Source organism: Lytechinus variegatus, chromosome 9 (assembly GCF_018143015.1).
Source record: "Lytechinus variegatus isolate NC3 chromosome 9, Lvar_3.0, whole genome shotgun sequence".
NCBI lineage: Eukaryota > Metazoa > Echinodermata > Echinoidea > Temnopleuroida > Toxopneustidae > Lytechinus > Lytechinus variegatus.
This window is the reverse complement of record NC_054748.1, coordinates 36,318,037-36,333,634: the sequence shown is the minus strand read 5'-3', so window position 1 is coordinate 36,333,634 and position 15,598 is coordinate 36,318,037. Positions and strand designations below refer to the sequence as shown.

Genomic DNA, 15,598 nt, shown 5'->3' with positions numbered 1-15,598 from the left:
TCCTTTATTTGCAACAATGTAAGTAATAAATAAAGTGATGAATAACTACTAAATCAGGTTAAAATTGATATCATCTGTCTTTTTTGCCTAGGAACCAACGTCAACGAGACCCCGGCCCCAACCAACCTGGTCCTTGCCCCCACCACCAACACCATCACTGCCACCTGGACACCGCCCAACGGTGCCTTCAACAGCTACCAGCTCACCATCAGCGGCGGTTCCATTGTCAACACCCAGACCCTACCGCAAGCATCCAGCTCTTATACAGCCACCGGCCTGGAGCCTGCCACCACGTACGTCGTGACCCTGGTGGCCAATGGTAACGCAGGTCCCAGCAACAGCATCTCTGAAACTGCCATCACCAACCCAGGTATGTGTTAACCCGTTCACCACGGGATTAAGAAATCCCCATAGACTTTGTACAAGGCCCACCCAGTTCACGTAGGCAACGGGTTAATGGATGTTATTGAAATCATGTCTCGCAGTTGCACTCTGTAATGAGTATGACTTAAAGAACAAAAAGAGTTGCAAGGCATTTGTCAGTTTGGATATCAGGGGCCTGTTGCATAAAAGGATAAACCCTGGCAATTCATCATGGTATTACATCAATGGCATAATTTTGTTTGCCAGACTTTTTTTACGGCAAAAGTTTTATGAAACAGGCCCCAGGAGATCAATTTTAAAGTGTGCTAGAATTCACTCTTAAAGATTCCTCATGAGCTGTACTGCATATGGATTTGGCAAGTAAAAGAGTTGACCTTTAAAGGTAGTTTGATGTCGCTTGTGAGCTGTAGCTCCATATTTCTATTTACAATAGATTTTCAGTTTCCTGTAGGCTTATAGGGATTATAAGAATTGTTCAAAATGATTTTGGAAGTGGATTGCACAGCATGCCAAAGAGATTTTGTACGTATTCGCATGAGAAAGCGATAAAGACGATTTGTGAAGCATTATAAATGTTTGGCAATGTTACTCAGTACTGTGTGCTTTCTAGAGACTTTATTTGCACTGTCTCTTTGGTCCTGTATCACAAAGGTTAGCGATTGATCGTACGCGTGATTTTAACGATTGATGGTACATTGCGGTCAGTGCAATCAATCGTAAAGATATTCTTCTAAGATGATCGCACAATCCATTGACACCCTTTGACCTCGATCTCACTCCACCAACAGAGCAAGGTCAACCACCCTCGTCACCCTCCAACGTCAACCTTGCCCCCAGCCAGACTTCCATCACTGTTTCCTTCGATGCTGCCTCTGGTGACGTCACTGGCTACAACGTCGGCCTTGGTACCACGTCCAACGCAGATGATGTGACAACAACCCTGGCCCCCGGCTCTACATCTTACACCTTTGGAAGCCTTTCCCCTTCGACGCAATACTTCGTCTCGGTCCAGGCTTTCAATGGATTTGGCTCAAGTCCATCTGTTGTGCAGTCTGCAACAACATGTAAGATATTTTCCTTGATTGTTAAAAGTAAAAGAATGTAGTCGCAGCAAACCATTATTTCATGAGAAGTGCTAATTCTGATGTCTTTATTATTCATATACTATTTTAAATTGTGCTTTTCATTGGATCCATTAGAAAGCAACAGTGCATCCATTAGCAACTATCATTTATAAGTTGGCCAAGTACATGTCAATGGCAAGAGAATGCATTCAAATGTTGAAATGCAATGAATACCTTCACAAAGCGTTAATTGATGTGCTATTCTAGTCACCTGGTCTATGCAATTTCTGCGTCCTGCTATGTCGGGCATTCCTATGTAATCTTTCTTTGAAAATTGCTTGTCCTAATGAAAGGTCATCATTTGAGAAAAAATTTTCCCATCGGGAAACTCTGAACTATTCCATTGCCCCCCGGTTCTTCCCCTTGGTTTCCTCGCTTAGAACCTATCATGGATCAACCATCACACTCTCTATATCCATTTATTTAATCTTAATCTCATCCTACAACATTTACTTTTTTCAGCTGATGTTGTCATACCAGACACCGACATTGTCATCACCAACTGCCCTGTAAGCATTGCTGCATCCCTGCCCTTTGGAACCTATGCTTTTGTGGACTGGGAAGATCCAGTGGCCACCTCACCCCTTGGTGCCGTGGACCAGACTGGCGGACCCTTCAGCTCCTCTGGTTATTTCCAGACCGGCACCTTTCCTATCGTTTACGAGTTCCAGGATGTCAATGGCAACACCGCCACCTGCTCATTCAATGTTTATGTTACTGGTGAGTTATTCTTTCTTCTTTGGTAGAGGTTTACTGATTTGTGGTGCTCCCTGCCTCCCCCCATCTTTCCCTCCTTGCATCCTGCTTTCCAACTCTTTTTCCCTCCCTCTCTTCCTACCTCCCCTCCACTTTCTCCCTGACTCCCTCACTCTTTTGCTCCCTCTTTCCATCTCACCTCTCTCCCTCCAACTCCTTCTTTTCTCCCTCCTTCCTCCCAATCTCACTTTCTCCTTTTTTGACATCATTCTTTATCCTCAATCTTCGTAACCAGGTCTTCTTTGTATTGGTCATCAAGAGTGCAGTTGGCTCAGTCGGTAAAGGGTCTGTCTACTGAACCAAATGTCATGGGTTCGAGTCTACCCAGGGCGGATGATTAAAGCCCGCATTGTGTGTAAACGTCTCTGCCCTGTTCCTTAGATGCAGGCTATCTTACAGTGGAAAACACTCCATTCCTTGGATAGGGGTAAAATGGAGGCCCCGTGTAGAGGAGAGTCACTGCCTTAGCACATTAAGAACCCACTGCACTGTTCGTATAAGAGTAGGGGGGAAACCCTGGTGTGGTGGTCCACCTACACGCCCCCCAATCAGTTTTATCAGGAGATCCCTGCGGGTCGTTGTGATTCAGTTCGCTTTTTGCCTCCCAGGCACAGGTGACACCTAACAAATAATAATAATAGTAAACTATGTACTGCTTATGACCTTCATCCGCAGATGGCAGTGACACCACTCCCCCAGAGGTGACCTTCTGTCCCAGCAACGTTGTGGTCCAGGCTGCCTCAGGCGAGAGCAGTGCTGTAGTCACCTGGAATGTTCCCACCGCGACCGATGCCTCTGAACCCATAACTTCAGTCAGCAACTACTCCCCTGGTGACTCTTTTGATGTAGGCACCTACCTAGTTGTCTATAACCTCATCGATAACGCTGGTTTATACTCGACTTGCAGCTTTGAGGTTACTGTGACGGCAAGTGGAGGTATGTACTAGATTTTCTGTCATTGAAAGACAGTGAAAGAAAATGGCCCTTATTCTGAAGTCGGGTTTAACTTAGTCCATGGTCTAACTCTGTGCTAAAATTATGGGAAGCCAAAATTGTCAACAGTTATTTTAAGTTGTATGTTTCTTATGTTTACTGTGCTCTTTCCTGATTCATTGATGGTGCAGAAAATAATCTATTTATACTTCCAACACAATTATGAATGATTTTGAGAGTCAAATGAGGTGAAATCTTATGTCTCTATTGCTAGTGATTTATGTAACACTTAGCTATCCATACTTAATACACAACTTTAAACCCGAGTCTAAGATAAACCCGACTTCAGAATACGGGCCAATGAACGTAACAAGGACATACAGTGGCAATGACAATTATCTATTTCTTGAAAAGTCACCTTCCCCTTGTGGTGCATTCAAGAAATACAATCAACATCAAACAAGGTGTAATATTCTAAAGAAACATTAAATAAATGAAAAGGGAAAAGTTATGAAGAAATAAAAGGAAAAGAGGAAAGTAAGGAGAAAAAGAAAAAAAAAAGCTGACATATGCATGGGATGACAAGTGAAACTAGTTGCAGTAAACACTGAATCCGCAAGAAAATCTGTAAAATCAAGAATCATTGTCACTTTATCATCGTGGATCTTTATAATGTACAGTGAAATAAACTGCACTTAAAAAATTCATGAAATCTAATGTCAGATTACATCTCCCCTTAATTCTAATACCATGATCATGACCCTCTCCAAGTTTTCATGTCTAAAATCTGTTGGGCCCCTTTTTCATTCTTACAGTTATCACTGATACCGAAGACCCCGTACTGACCAACTGCCCAACTGATATCGTGAACAATGCCAACCCTGGTAGCTCCTCCCTGGTGGTGTCCTGGATAGCTCCCGAGGCCACGGACAACTCTGGCTCTGTTACCGTGACGGTCAGTACCCCGTCAGGTAGCACTTTCCCCGTCGGAACCACACAGGTCACGTACACCGCAACTGACGCCGCTGGAAACACCGATTCCTGCAGCTTCGACATCACTATCCTGTCTGCTGAAGGTAAGTCCCTGGTGGGAAATATAAAGCTTTGTGATTGATTATGCCATGATTTTTATGATCATCATCATACGCAGTAACCCAATCAATCACAGAAATCAGCCCCACTATTGCATCCTATAGGTCCTGTGCAAGTTCCGTTCCGTGCAGGTAACTATTTATGCTGCCCGCAAGTCACCCGCAGGTTGCCTGCATTGACAGAATCTCGCACTTATCTCACACGCACTTGCCCGCAGAAGCGCACGCAAGTCTGATTTCCACGCAGAATAGTTTTGAACACGCTCAAAACTTTGTTGCAGGTGAGTTACAGGCAATCATTCGCAAGGCTTGCATGGAACGATGTGACGGGGCCTTAATTAAGTTTTATGTTACATGGCCCTAGGTGGGTAATTTTCACAAGCCTTGTGTCACTGTCAACTGCTGACATTGCTGCAGCTGATGGGATGAGAGCTAATATCTAAGTGTTGGTTACTGACAAGTTGTTCAAGAGACTGGTACCCTGTAAGGACTCGGGAGAAGGGGGTCATCAATCTTTCAAGAAAGTACACCCTAGTACTGTATTATCGCAATAATGCTGTGGAAATATGTTCTGCACATGTCTGAAAGCCTGGTGGGTGTTTTATAAAGCTGTTTGTAACTTGTTGTAACTTGAGAGCAACTTTACAAATGACTGGTGATCCTTTCTTGGGAATTAAATCAACCCTACTAAAAATCTGGTCTGACTTATTTACCACAAGAAAGGGTCACCGGTCGTTTGTAAATTGTGAACAAATATGGAACAAACACCTGGGGAGCGTTTCATGAAAGGACTTGTCAGACGTTTTATCCGACAAGTCCTATGTCATCCGACAGTTACTATAGTAACAGTGCTTCTCAACCAATCAGAATCCAAGAAAGTTGTCAGATCTGACAACTTGTCGGACGAAAATATTGATGAAGCGCCCCCCTGGTACCCAATTCCTCCTAATGTGTTGCCTGCGGGATCTAATACCAGATTTAGAAAAAAACTCAATGACTCACATGGGTCTTGTTGCATGAAAGTTACTAAGAGTGAAGGAAGTGCTGAGCCCAGGACCCCGTAACACAAAGGTTAGCATTTTGCTCAGTAGATTGACTAGGAACCAATAATAATTGCTCCTTCAAATTAGTGATTAATCCCTTGTCTTTGTATTATGGGGCCTACTTGAGGTATAATCTAGTGCTCTAGCACTTTATGAGAACTCACTTTTGGAAGTTTGTATTGTTAAAATGTAACCTCTTATCTAACTAAATTTCTTTATTTCCCTTTAGACAACACACCGCCAGTCCTGTCCAACTGCCCTTCAGACATGACCGTCTTTGCGGCACAGAACGCCCAAGGTGCAGTAGCGGGATGGTCATCGCCATCTGCCACTGACAACTCTGGGGAGAACGTGGCCATCACCAGTGACTTTACCTCTGGAACCCTGTTCCCCATCGGAGCCACCCTCGTGACCATCACAGCCACAGACAGCTCTGGCAATATCGACACCTGTTCATTCACAGTCACAGTCATAGGTCAGTAAATGCTGTTGATGTGTTATTAGCTCTTGGGCTAGTGTAAATAGAGAGTTTTGGCAGCCACTTTCGCACATGCTTTCTCGAACGTTCAGAATCTATCGTTGAAAGCCCTTCATCACAAAGTAGCTGAGTAGGTGAATCAAAACAGCAGTCTCTCCATTGACTCCAGACGAACAACATATTTGCAGTTTCTTGTTAGCTCAGAATCTTAGGATGACCTGTCCCTGTCTACCAATTTTTGTCAATGACCTCTAATCTGTTTTTATTATGATTTGACGGGCAATTACACTAGATTCTAAGTGTTCCAGAAAGCATCTGCATAGTGTTCCAAAAACTCACCATTATATGCCAGTGCTATAACAACGTTCAATAGCCAAATGTTGAAATCGAATTGCAATTCCATTAAAAACGAAAATTGCCCTTTTAGTACGTCTGACCTTCACTTTTTTTCAACTTCATGAACTGCTCAAGCCGTGATAACTTTAGAGCTTGACTATATATTATATGAACTAGACAGCGGAGACAAATCATTTCAAGAAGGTACTGTCTATCATGGATCAGGTTTACACCAGGGAAATAATTATACAAGGGTCGGTATGATTTTGCCCCCGAGATGTTCAAAAGAGCCCAAGAAAATCCCGATTCACTGCAGAGTTAAAGCTCATCCACTATAGTAGATTTAGGCAGAAGGTTTTGTAAAGTAGCCCCCCCCCCCTCACAAAAAAACACGATAATTTTGCCTTGCGTACATAATATTTATATTGCCCAGTAGTGATGATATATTATTCTTAATTTACCCCTAACTCATTCCTGTTTCCTACTTGCTCTGTAGGTGCTACTGACAATATTGGCCCAGTCACCTCTAACTGCCCCGCATCCCAGACGATCACGGCCGCAGTTGGATCCACCTCTGCTGTCGCAACCTGGACCGACCCTACCTTTACAGACAGCTCCGGCGTTGCCTCCGTCACCAGCGACTTCAACTCTGGCTCTTCCTTCCCCATCGGTACTACCATCGTCACTTACACCGCCACTGATACCTTGGGTAACACCGGAGAGTGTTCTTTCAGCATCAACGTCATTGCTGGTAAGTTTGCTCTCTCTCGATAGAAGACTCTTCGGTGAAAGAAAGAAAGAAACACTCTAATCAACTCAGCTCACGCCTCGTTGAATAGAGCATCTTTCTTTCACCTCATGCGCGAAATCTCGCACCATCGCTCTCATGCCTATTCACTATTTGTATACTGTCTGGGAAAGATTAATAAGATAATGGTCTTCTCCATTAAAGACTGAGGAAGAGCACAAGAAGCATAAGAAACATGCAATGTAAACAACATCTTTACATTTTTGTCTTCCCATAATTTTAGCACAAAGTTAGGCCATGATCTAAGTTAAAGCCGACTTGATATACGCCTGAGAGTTTATAAGTTCTTGCTGGTGTCTCATTCATATCAGCTTGAAGCTAAACTAGGGACATCTCAGTCCGCAATGATTTTCATAAAAAGGCTCTAAAACCACTGTCGATTGTTGCCATACCATTAAAGATGTAGAGCTAGTAAGTTCTAAAATGTAATACGCAGTGAAAGCATGCATTTTATTCTGAATCTGAAACCTAATAAAGAATACTGAAACGACCTTCTCAGCAATTACTCACTCTTTACCTGAATCGTATGGTGTATATTTTGTTTCATACATGTTAACACTTTAGTCATAGTCATGTTCGATTCTTGGTAAGGAAAAAGTTCCTTGAATGTTTGTGCACTTAATGACGGAAGCTGTGCTACATTCGGGATCTCAAGCTTCCATTGCTAAGATTTTTTATTTGAAATAAGTTGTTGCAAAGAAATTTTTTATTAAACCCTTTACTACATGCTGTAATTATCCAGGAACTGATGGCACTCGACCAACCTTCATCAACTGCCCGAGCAACATGGAAGTATCTGTCCCCTTCGGCAGCAGCGGAACAACCGTCACCTGGACCGAACCCACTGCTTTAGACAACAGCGGTTCAGCCACTGTGGTTGCTTCACAGACCTCTGGTACTTTCTTCAGTGTAGGGGCCACCAACGTGGTCTACACAGCCACCGATCCTAGTGGAAATTTCGAAACTTGCTCTTTCGTTGTAACTGTCACAGGTAAGTGAAGCCATAGAAGACTGACTGATTATTATATAACACATTTTTGTAGACACGATCTAGCATAAATGCAGGTTTGGTGCTCAACAGCTTAGAGCCATTGGTTAGCCTGGATTTGACTTAAAGTTCTAAACTGTAGGTTCCCAGTTGTTAACTGTGTCTGTGTGAAAAGGAAGCCCTGAAAAAAATCAGTTACTGTCTTCGAAGAAATGAAAATGACAGAAAGCACTAACTATCCAGATTCCATACAATTATTATCTCAGGCAGACAAATGACTGATCAGTCATAGATATCTTGAAAGTGTCTGCACAACTTTTGATGGTTTGTTTGGTTGGTTTCTTCCAGAATTAGCACCCGTGGACGTGACCCCGCCAGAACTCCAGAACTGCCCCACCGGAATCAGCGCCACCGTCAACCCTGGTTCATCGTTCGCCGTCGTCACCTGGACGCCTCCCACTGCGACCGACAACCTCGGAACCCCGGTGGTCACGAGCAACTTCCCATCAGGCTCCTCCTTCCCAATAGGCACCACAACAGTCACCTACACCGCGGTTGACGGAAATGGTAACGACGCCTCCTGCAGCTTCGACGTGGTTGTCACAAATGGTGCCACGAACGCAGCACCTGTTGTCACCTTCTGCCCCAACAATGGAGCTGTTTACTTCACCGCACCAGAAGGCAGCAGTGTCAACGTTAACTTTCCTCCGCCCACAGCCACCGATGATTCTGGATCCGTCACGACAACCTCCACCAATGAACCGGGAGATGAGTTTGCCCTAGGAGAGCACACCATCACTTACACCTTCAGCGATGCCCAAGGACTCACTGCAAGCTGTACCTTCTCTTTTGAAGTACAAGGTAAGCATCGATTATCAGCAGCATAGTATGGCTGTTCTCCCAAAGATGCCAGAATTAATGAAAATCATTACAACTATTAAATCTTTCGACCCTCATTGACGCACCCTTGCACCAGAGAACACAGGTTGACACTGTACTCGTTGCATCTGCTTTCATTGGGTAGCAACTCCCTGTTTATATAAAAGGAGATCACAAAGTGTATAAATGATGGCACACTGGTTTGCATATTTAACTTACAAGCAATGTGATGGACTCCCATCCATGTTATTGTCCTAAAAAAGCATTCAAGATTCTGAGACTCTAGGGTGAAAAATGATCGGGACAGGTACATTGTAACTTTATCCAAGAACCAATTCTCTTTGTCTTCATATAACCATTCAGCTCTAAACCAAGGTTCTTATGTATAAGTGAAATTAGACGCATGGACTTCAAAAATTAAATCTGGAAACTGACTTGGAGCGGAGAATCAGGGCACATTCTGGATGATTTTACAGAAATAATTAAAAAAAAGCTCCCCTAGGGGTGGAGAATCCTGCAAAATACTGATTATCAATGTCTCGTTATATTTCAGTTGGTGCTAACCCATGTTCCAGTAACCCCTGTTCTCCCAGTGAGCAGTGTTTCTACATCCCAAGTCAATACCTCTGTATCAACAACGGAAGGAGAAGGAGAGAAGCTGAGATGCTTGACCTTAGCGGTAAGAATGCCTTCATCTTATTTGAAGAAAAAAATTATTCATCTCCTTTAGGCTTGGGATAATAAGTTCAAAATGAGATAATGACATTTTTGAATACTTAAAAGTTGTCCTATTGTAGCTAAGGCGACCAGATTTTAGTTTCTTTTTTGCATCACCTTATTATTATTTTTAGGCATTCTATTTTAAAAAGATGAAGAATTGAAGCTACTAATGCCATCTCAAAGGCAGGACTATCTCCTGGGATATATTAGTTTGGACTATCCCATACAATGCATTTTTTAGTTTGGACTTTCCCATGGGATGAAGTAGTTTTGATTATCCCATAGAGTGTATGGTTTTAACTATCCCATGGGATAAATTAATTTTGACTATCACACTGGGTGCAATAGTTTGGATTATACAACTCCCAAGAATCTTCTGTCATCTGATCGGTCCAAATCGGATGACAAGTTATTCAGCGAATTGCACTATTGCATCCAAAATGCACTATCCTGCACTCTGATCTCATACCAAAAGTACTATCCTGCACTCTGGCGTCAGAGCGCAGGTTAGTGCGAGGTGTGGAATTATCTAGAATTATCTAGAATTTAGATAAAATAGCGTTTGGGGCAACTCAGTAACATGGGGGTTGTATAAAACAAACAATGCACGCATTCTTGTGCATAGAGGACCTGAATAATGAACTCTGTGCTCGACTCGCCAAATGGATACACCGCACTTGGTCCTGCGGTATTAGGCTCTTCTTGCACATTGTTCATTATTTGGCCCTGCATGCACGCGCTTATGTGCATTATTTGTATACTATCCCATAGGATGAAATAATTTGGAATATCCCATGAGTGGCAATTGTTAGGACTAACCCATAGGATACAATGGTTTTGGACTATACCATGGGGTGCAATGGTCTTGACTATCCCATGGAATACAAGTTCTTATCGTAAACAGTCCTGATGCACTATGGTTCTCTCTTATTTACAGATGTGTGCCCATGTAAGAATGGTGGAATCTGTCTCCTAGACGACGCTACATCCTCTGCCACTTGCGAGTGTCCCGTTGGCTACACTGGTGTACTTTGTGAGATTGGTAAGTTACCCCTCCCTTCTGTGCTATATTTTATATTATACAACTCACAAAATGTACTGTAATCTGATTGGTCCAAATCGGTTCACATGATACTCAGCGAATTGCACTATTGCATGAAAAATGCACTATCCTGCACTCTGACGTCAGAGTGCAGGATAGTGCGAGGTTTAGAATTATCTAGAACTTCATGGGGGGGGTTGTATAAAACAAACAGTGCATGCATTCTTGTGCATAGAGGACTTAAATAATGAACTGTGCTCCACTCGCTAAATGGATATACCGCACTTGGTCCTGCGGACTTCGGTGCGGTATATTCACAGGCTCTTCTCGCACATCGTTCATTGATTGGCCCTGCATGCATGCACTTAGGTGCTTTAATTGTATGAAAAAATACTTAAAGTTGTACTTGAAATTTCATAGAATTTCCTATTTGCTTTGGACATCTCACACATCACAGCATGGCCACATTTACCTGTGATTCATTCAGATTTAACATAAGCTCCAGTGTGAAGTTGTGACTTTTTTTTTAATTCAATTTTCAATTCAATTCAATTCAATTATTCACTCTTTTAAAAAAAATCAATATACAAACCAAAATATATACAAAATCATATATTAAATGTTCAGTGTAGTTTAAATGATTAGGGTGCCCCTAAAAGCAAAAGCTTGATGAGGGGAACACCCAAAACATATATACATATATAATCGTACATAAAAGTGAAAAGGTAACAATGATAAACACAAACAATACATAAGAGAATAAGACGGTAAACCTACAGGGGAGGGGGGGTCAGGAAAAAAGGTGTGGAAATGAATTATATGATTAATTGGCATACATAATTACAAGTGAACATTTGAGTTTTGTTTTAAATGCAGTAACATTTGTGCTATAAATTACATTGGAAGGGAGGGAATTCCATATTCAAGGACCAGTGGATTTAACATTGTGATTGTGACACAAGGCCATAACAGAACAGGTTCAATTTGTCCGCATATTTGGTGCTCAGTTCTTTCATTTTCTGTCTAGAGAATAACATTTGATGTAGATCTCTTAACTATTTTAAAGCATGGGGATAGGTCACTATAAACATCAAGAAACATACAATGTAAACAATGTTTAATTTGTAATTATTAAACCATAGCCCAAGTATTATGCAGCACTTCATATACTTGACTCTTTTAAGAATCAGCTCTGCTCTAACTAAAATATTTTTTTCTTATTGTTGGTCTTAAAGATAAATACCAGTTGTAACGATCTCAAAATGGGTTTGAACAGAATCCAATAAAATAACCACCAAAGTGTTTGTTTTTTAAAAAAGAAATAACTGCTGAATAGCTCTTGAAGAAAATGCCTAATTACTGAGAAATGAGCGAAGTAAGCACAAACTTCCATCAGATGTCAGGTATTTTTCGAAGCAATATTAATTCATTGTCCCATATGCTTTTCTGTGTTAGTGATCATCAGAAACGATGATATATTGTAAGAGCGCTGTATAAATGAACATATTATTATTAATTATCGATTTTGAGCTAAGATTTCATGATTTTTCAAAGGTACATTGACATTAATCTACCAAATCTTGATGTATGATAATATTTTGACAATTAAACTTAAATTAAAAGACTTTCTGATGACATTTGTTTGTTGCAACTACTGTCTTCTTATAACTTTAATAGATTTATTGTTGATAGTGAGAATATGCAAGCTTCTTTGAGTATTTTCTTTACTTCAAAAAAATTGAACGAAATTTTTTTTTCAATTTCATCTATTTTTGTTTCCTTCAGACACACTACCTGCTGCCAACGTCAACGTCCACAACACCAACAGGTACCACGACGGCGAGATCCAGGAATGGACTAGTGGAAATAGCGCCCTCTTGTGGACCGTAATCATCTGCATGGCGATTATGCTCGTCGTCATCATTTCCTTGTCTGTGTTGCTTTGTTACGTTGTGCCTCGCCTCGTCACGATCCGCCAACATCGAAGCAAGATAGACGAAATCCCAATTATGCAATGAATGGAATACTGCAAGCAAGACTTTAATTTGCATGTACTATAACCTGAATGTATTCATGTATATCGTAGATTCTATCCCCTATTTTTTTGTGTCAAATTATTAGAATCTGAATTTTGCGATGCACATATTCTTGTAAAATCCTATGCAGATTGTATATGTTCATTGTGTCAATGTACTAGATCTGACTATTGCGATGCACATGTGTTTGTGAAATTCTTTGCAAACCATGAATGGGCTATTCCACGGTTACTCACGTTACATTTGGAAACACCTTGACTCATACTTGGAGCTGTAACTCCATTATTTTTGATAGGAACTTAACATCTCCTTATCACAACAAAGTACACAGTCTGACTATCCTTTGTATAAAAACAAAACTTGGGAAATTCTATTATGCTCCTGGCAAATCTTTTGAATGTGTCGGTTACTCACGTTACATGATTTGGCCCAACCTGTGGAATTGCCCGAATGCATTTCACTTGTTGTTTTATGATTTCTTCAAAATAGAAGTCTTGCGGCAGTATTGTAATGTTTATTTGTAATTCAAGTCTTTCTAACCATGCTGTATTGTGCTATTCTCGTTTGTAAATATATTATTTCTGTGTATAGACAACCCCAATCCAAACCTATTATGCAAACCTAGCAGTAGATTTTAACAAGATGTCTTTAGGTAATCTTTTCATTGTGCAAAAAATGTGCTTTATTTAATCTCTTTAATCCATTGTTGATAAGCCAATGATATTATACCCCCCATGTTTAATTGAAGAATTTATTCTCTCCCACCGCGGTGAATGCTTGCGTTTTCTTCCCGAAATTTGGTGCGATGTATTACCTTGACTTTTGCTGAAAACTTGTGTGCACTTCCAGGCGCAGATCTAGCTGAATTAGAAACAGAACCATTTCAGGGGTCATATTTTTTGGAACAATATACTCGGCCTCAAATTTTTTTAGTCCAATCCAGCCGGATCCGTGCCTGCATTGTTAGATCTACTTTGACGGCTTCAATGATTGCCAACTGCCAAGTAAGGGTATGATTTGGTTGTTTTGGGGAGAGCTCTATGTTTAGAAGTGTTTTGGATATGATTTTGCTTCAGGTATTCTAAAAGCAATGTCGTAGGGTGTGCTTCCCTGACTGCTGTATTGAGTTTAGTCTTCATTTACAAGTATTTCAATATCAAAGCATTTCAGAAATGCCAAATATATCATGTTTTATTGCATTCATTTCTTTATATATATAAATATATATTGCAGAATTTTATCTTGAATTACAGTAACTTTTTCATAAATTCTGTTGTTTTTATATATGTTATTTTATCTTAATTACAAAATAACGGTTGCATAGAAAATGAATTTAGCGACTTGTGTCTGTTTTCGTGATGTTATAGATTTGAGTTTTGAAAATATCTCAATTTTTGTAATTGAATTAAAAGTGGCCTGATTGCATTTGTAATTATTGTGATTGTCTCTTATCGTTTCCTTGAGAATTTACTGATGATATAAATATGATTGTGATAATGACAATGACATGTTCATGATAATGATGATGGTGTTGATGCTGATACTGATGATGATAGTGATGATATATTTATAATTGTGATGATAATGATGATGAAGATAATGATGGTGATGAATGTTGATGGTGGTGGTGATGATGATGATGATGATGATAGTGATGATTATGAGGATGATGATGATAATGAAAGTGAGATGATGATGATGATGATGATGAAGAGGAGGATGATGATAATGAGATGATATTAATGATGAAGGTGATGATGATTGGATGATGGTGATGACGATGGTATCATGGTAATGATAATGAGGTGATGGTGATGGTAGTGATGATCTAATTTTTCTCTCTGTACTAAAACCAACTAAACGGAGTGAACTTCCCCTTAAAGTGAGAAAAGATTCTGTACTTTTACATCGGCAAGGTTGTGGAAAATAATGATTTGTAATAATGATGGAGATGATGGCGATAATGGTGATTGTGTTGTCATGATCACGAGGCTGTGCTATTGGCTGTTTTGACGAAACTGATTTTAAAGACACTGATATATTATGTCACACATGGGTCTACCACTGAACGGTAATAGTTGGATCTCTTTATCATAACTGATAAATGATAATCTAGAGGGTTTGAATCGCCTTTATTGCAAAAAAGTTGGGAATTACAGAAAGCCTTATGTAAAAAAAAAAAACGGCCCGCGAAACTATTTTGAAAGTAGGGGCTTAATACTCAAATTATAATTTGATGATCATTTCACATTTTGAGTACACGCTTTATACTGAAGTAAGAGTGAGGCACAGTATCAAGACGGTCCATACGCCGCGCCGCGGCCAGTGCAAATAAGAAGATGCATTTTATGTTTGACAAAGAACACGGACCTTTATCAGGTAGTGGTAATATACATGTATATATTTTTTTTTAATGCAACTAAACAAGTCATTGGTAATTATAGTTCTTAAAGGGATGGTCCGGTCTGAAAATATTTTTATATAAGTAAATAGAGTAAAATTCACAGAGCAAAATTGTGAAAATTTCATCAAAATCGGATAACAAATGTTATTGAATTTTAAAGTTCATTTTTGAAAACATATGCATATTGTCATGAATATTAATTAGGTGGGCTCGTGATGTGACTGATGTCACATCTCCACCTTCTTTTTTTCATACGTATGATTACATGAAATATACATGTGTCTCTCCGTTATAAGTTGCAGCAATAAATAACTAATGCACTTAATCATTTGTCAATCCAATTGTTTTAGTTCTTGGTAAAAAAATTGTGAATAAACCCAATTTCATATAATAAATACAAAAGAACAAGTGGGGATATGACATCATCAGCCCACCTGATGAATATTTACGAAGACATGCCTAGAACTAGTTCACCGGAATAATGCAAATCTTTAAATTTCAATAACTTCGTTATTTTATTTGTAATCCGATTTTGATGAAATTTTGTGAGGATTTTGCTCAGTGAATTTTTCTCTT

The 15,598-nt window shown here is 40.1% G+C and overlaps 1 protein-coding gene across 50 annotated transcripts in view; it reads left to right on the top strand.

Moving 5' to 3' along the window:
* LOC446193 (hyalin) overlaps window positions 1–14,043 on the top strand; it is an 84,253-nt gene extending 70,210 nt beyond the window's left edge. For all 50 annotated transcript variants that reach the window (XM_041616990.1, XM_041617013.1, XM_041616976.1 and 47 more), the window contains 12 exons: window positions 92–370; window positions 1,173–1,448; window positions 1,971–2,228; window positions 2,940–3,200; window positions 4,013–4,273; window positions 5,561–5,806; window positions 6,642–6,896; window positions 7,696–7,944; window positions 8,290–8,802; window positions 9,374–9,499; window positions 10,478–10,582; window positions 12,368–14,043. In XM_041616990.1, coding sequence (XP_041472924.1) covers window positions 92–370; window positions 1,173–1,448; window positions 1,971–2,228; window positions 2,940–3,200; window positions 4,013–4,273; window positions 5,561–5,806; window positions 6,642–6,896; window positions 7,696–7,944; window positions 8,290–8,802; window positions 9,374–9,499; window positions 10,478–10,582; window positions 12,368–12,600 — 3,062 coding nt within the window. In that variant the 3' untranslated portion in view covers window positions 12,601–14,043. The remainder of the gene's footprint in view (window positions 1–91; window positions 371–1,172; window positions 1,449–1,970; window positions 2,229–2,939; window positions 3,201–4,012; window positions 4,274–5,560; window positions 5,807–6,641; window positions 6,897–7,695; window positions 7,945–8,289; window positions 8,803–9,373; window positions 9,500–10,477; window positions 10,583–12,367) is intronic.
* The last annotated feature ends 1,555 nt before the right edge of the window (window positions 14,044–15,598 follow it).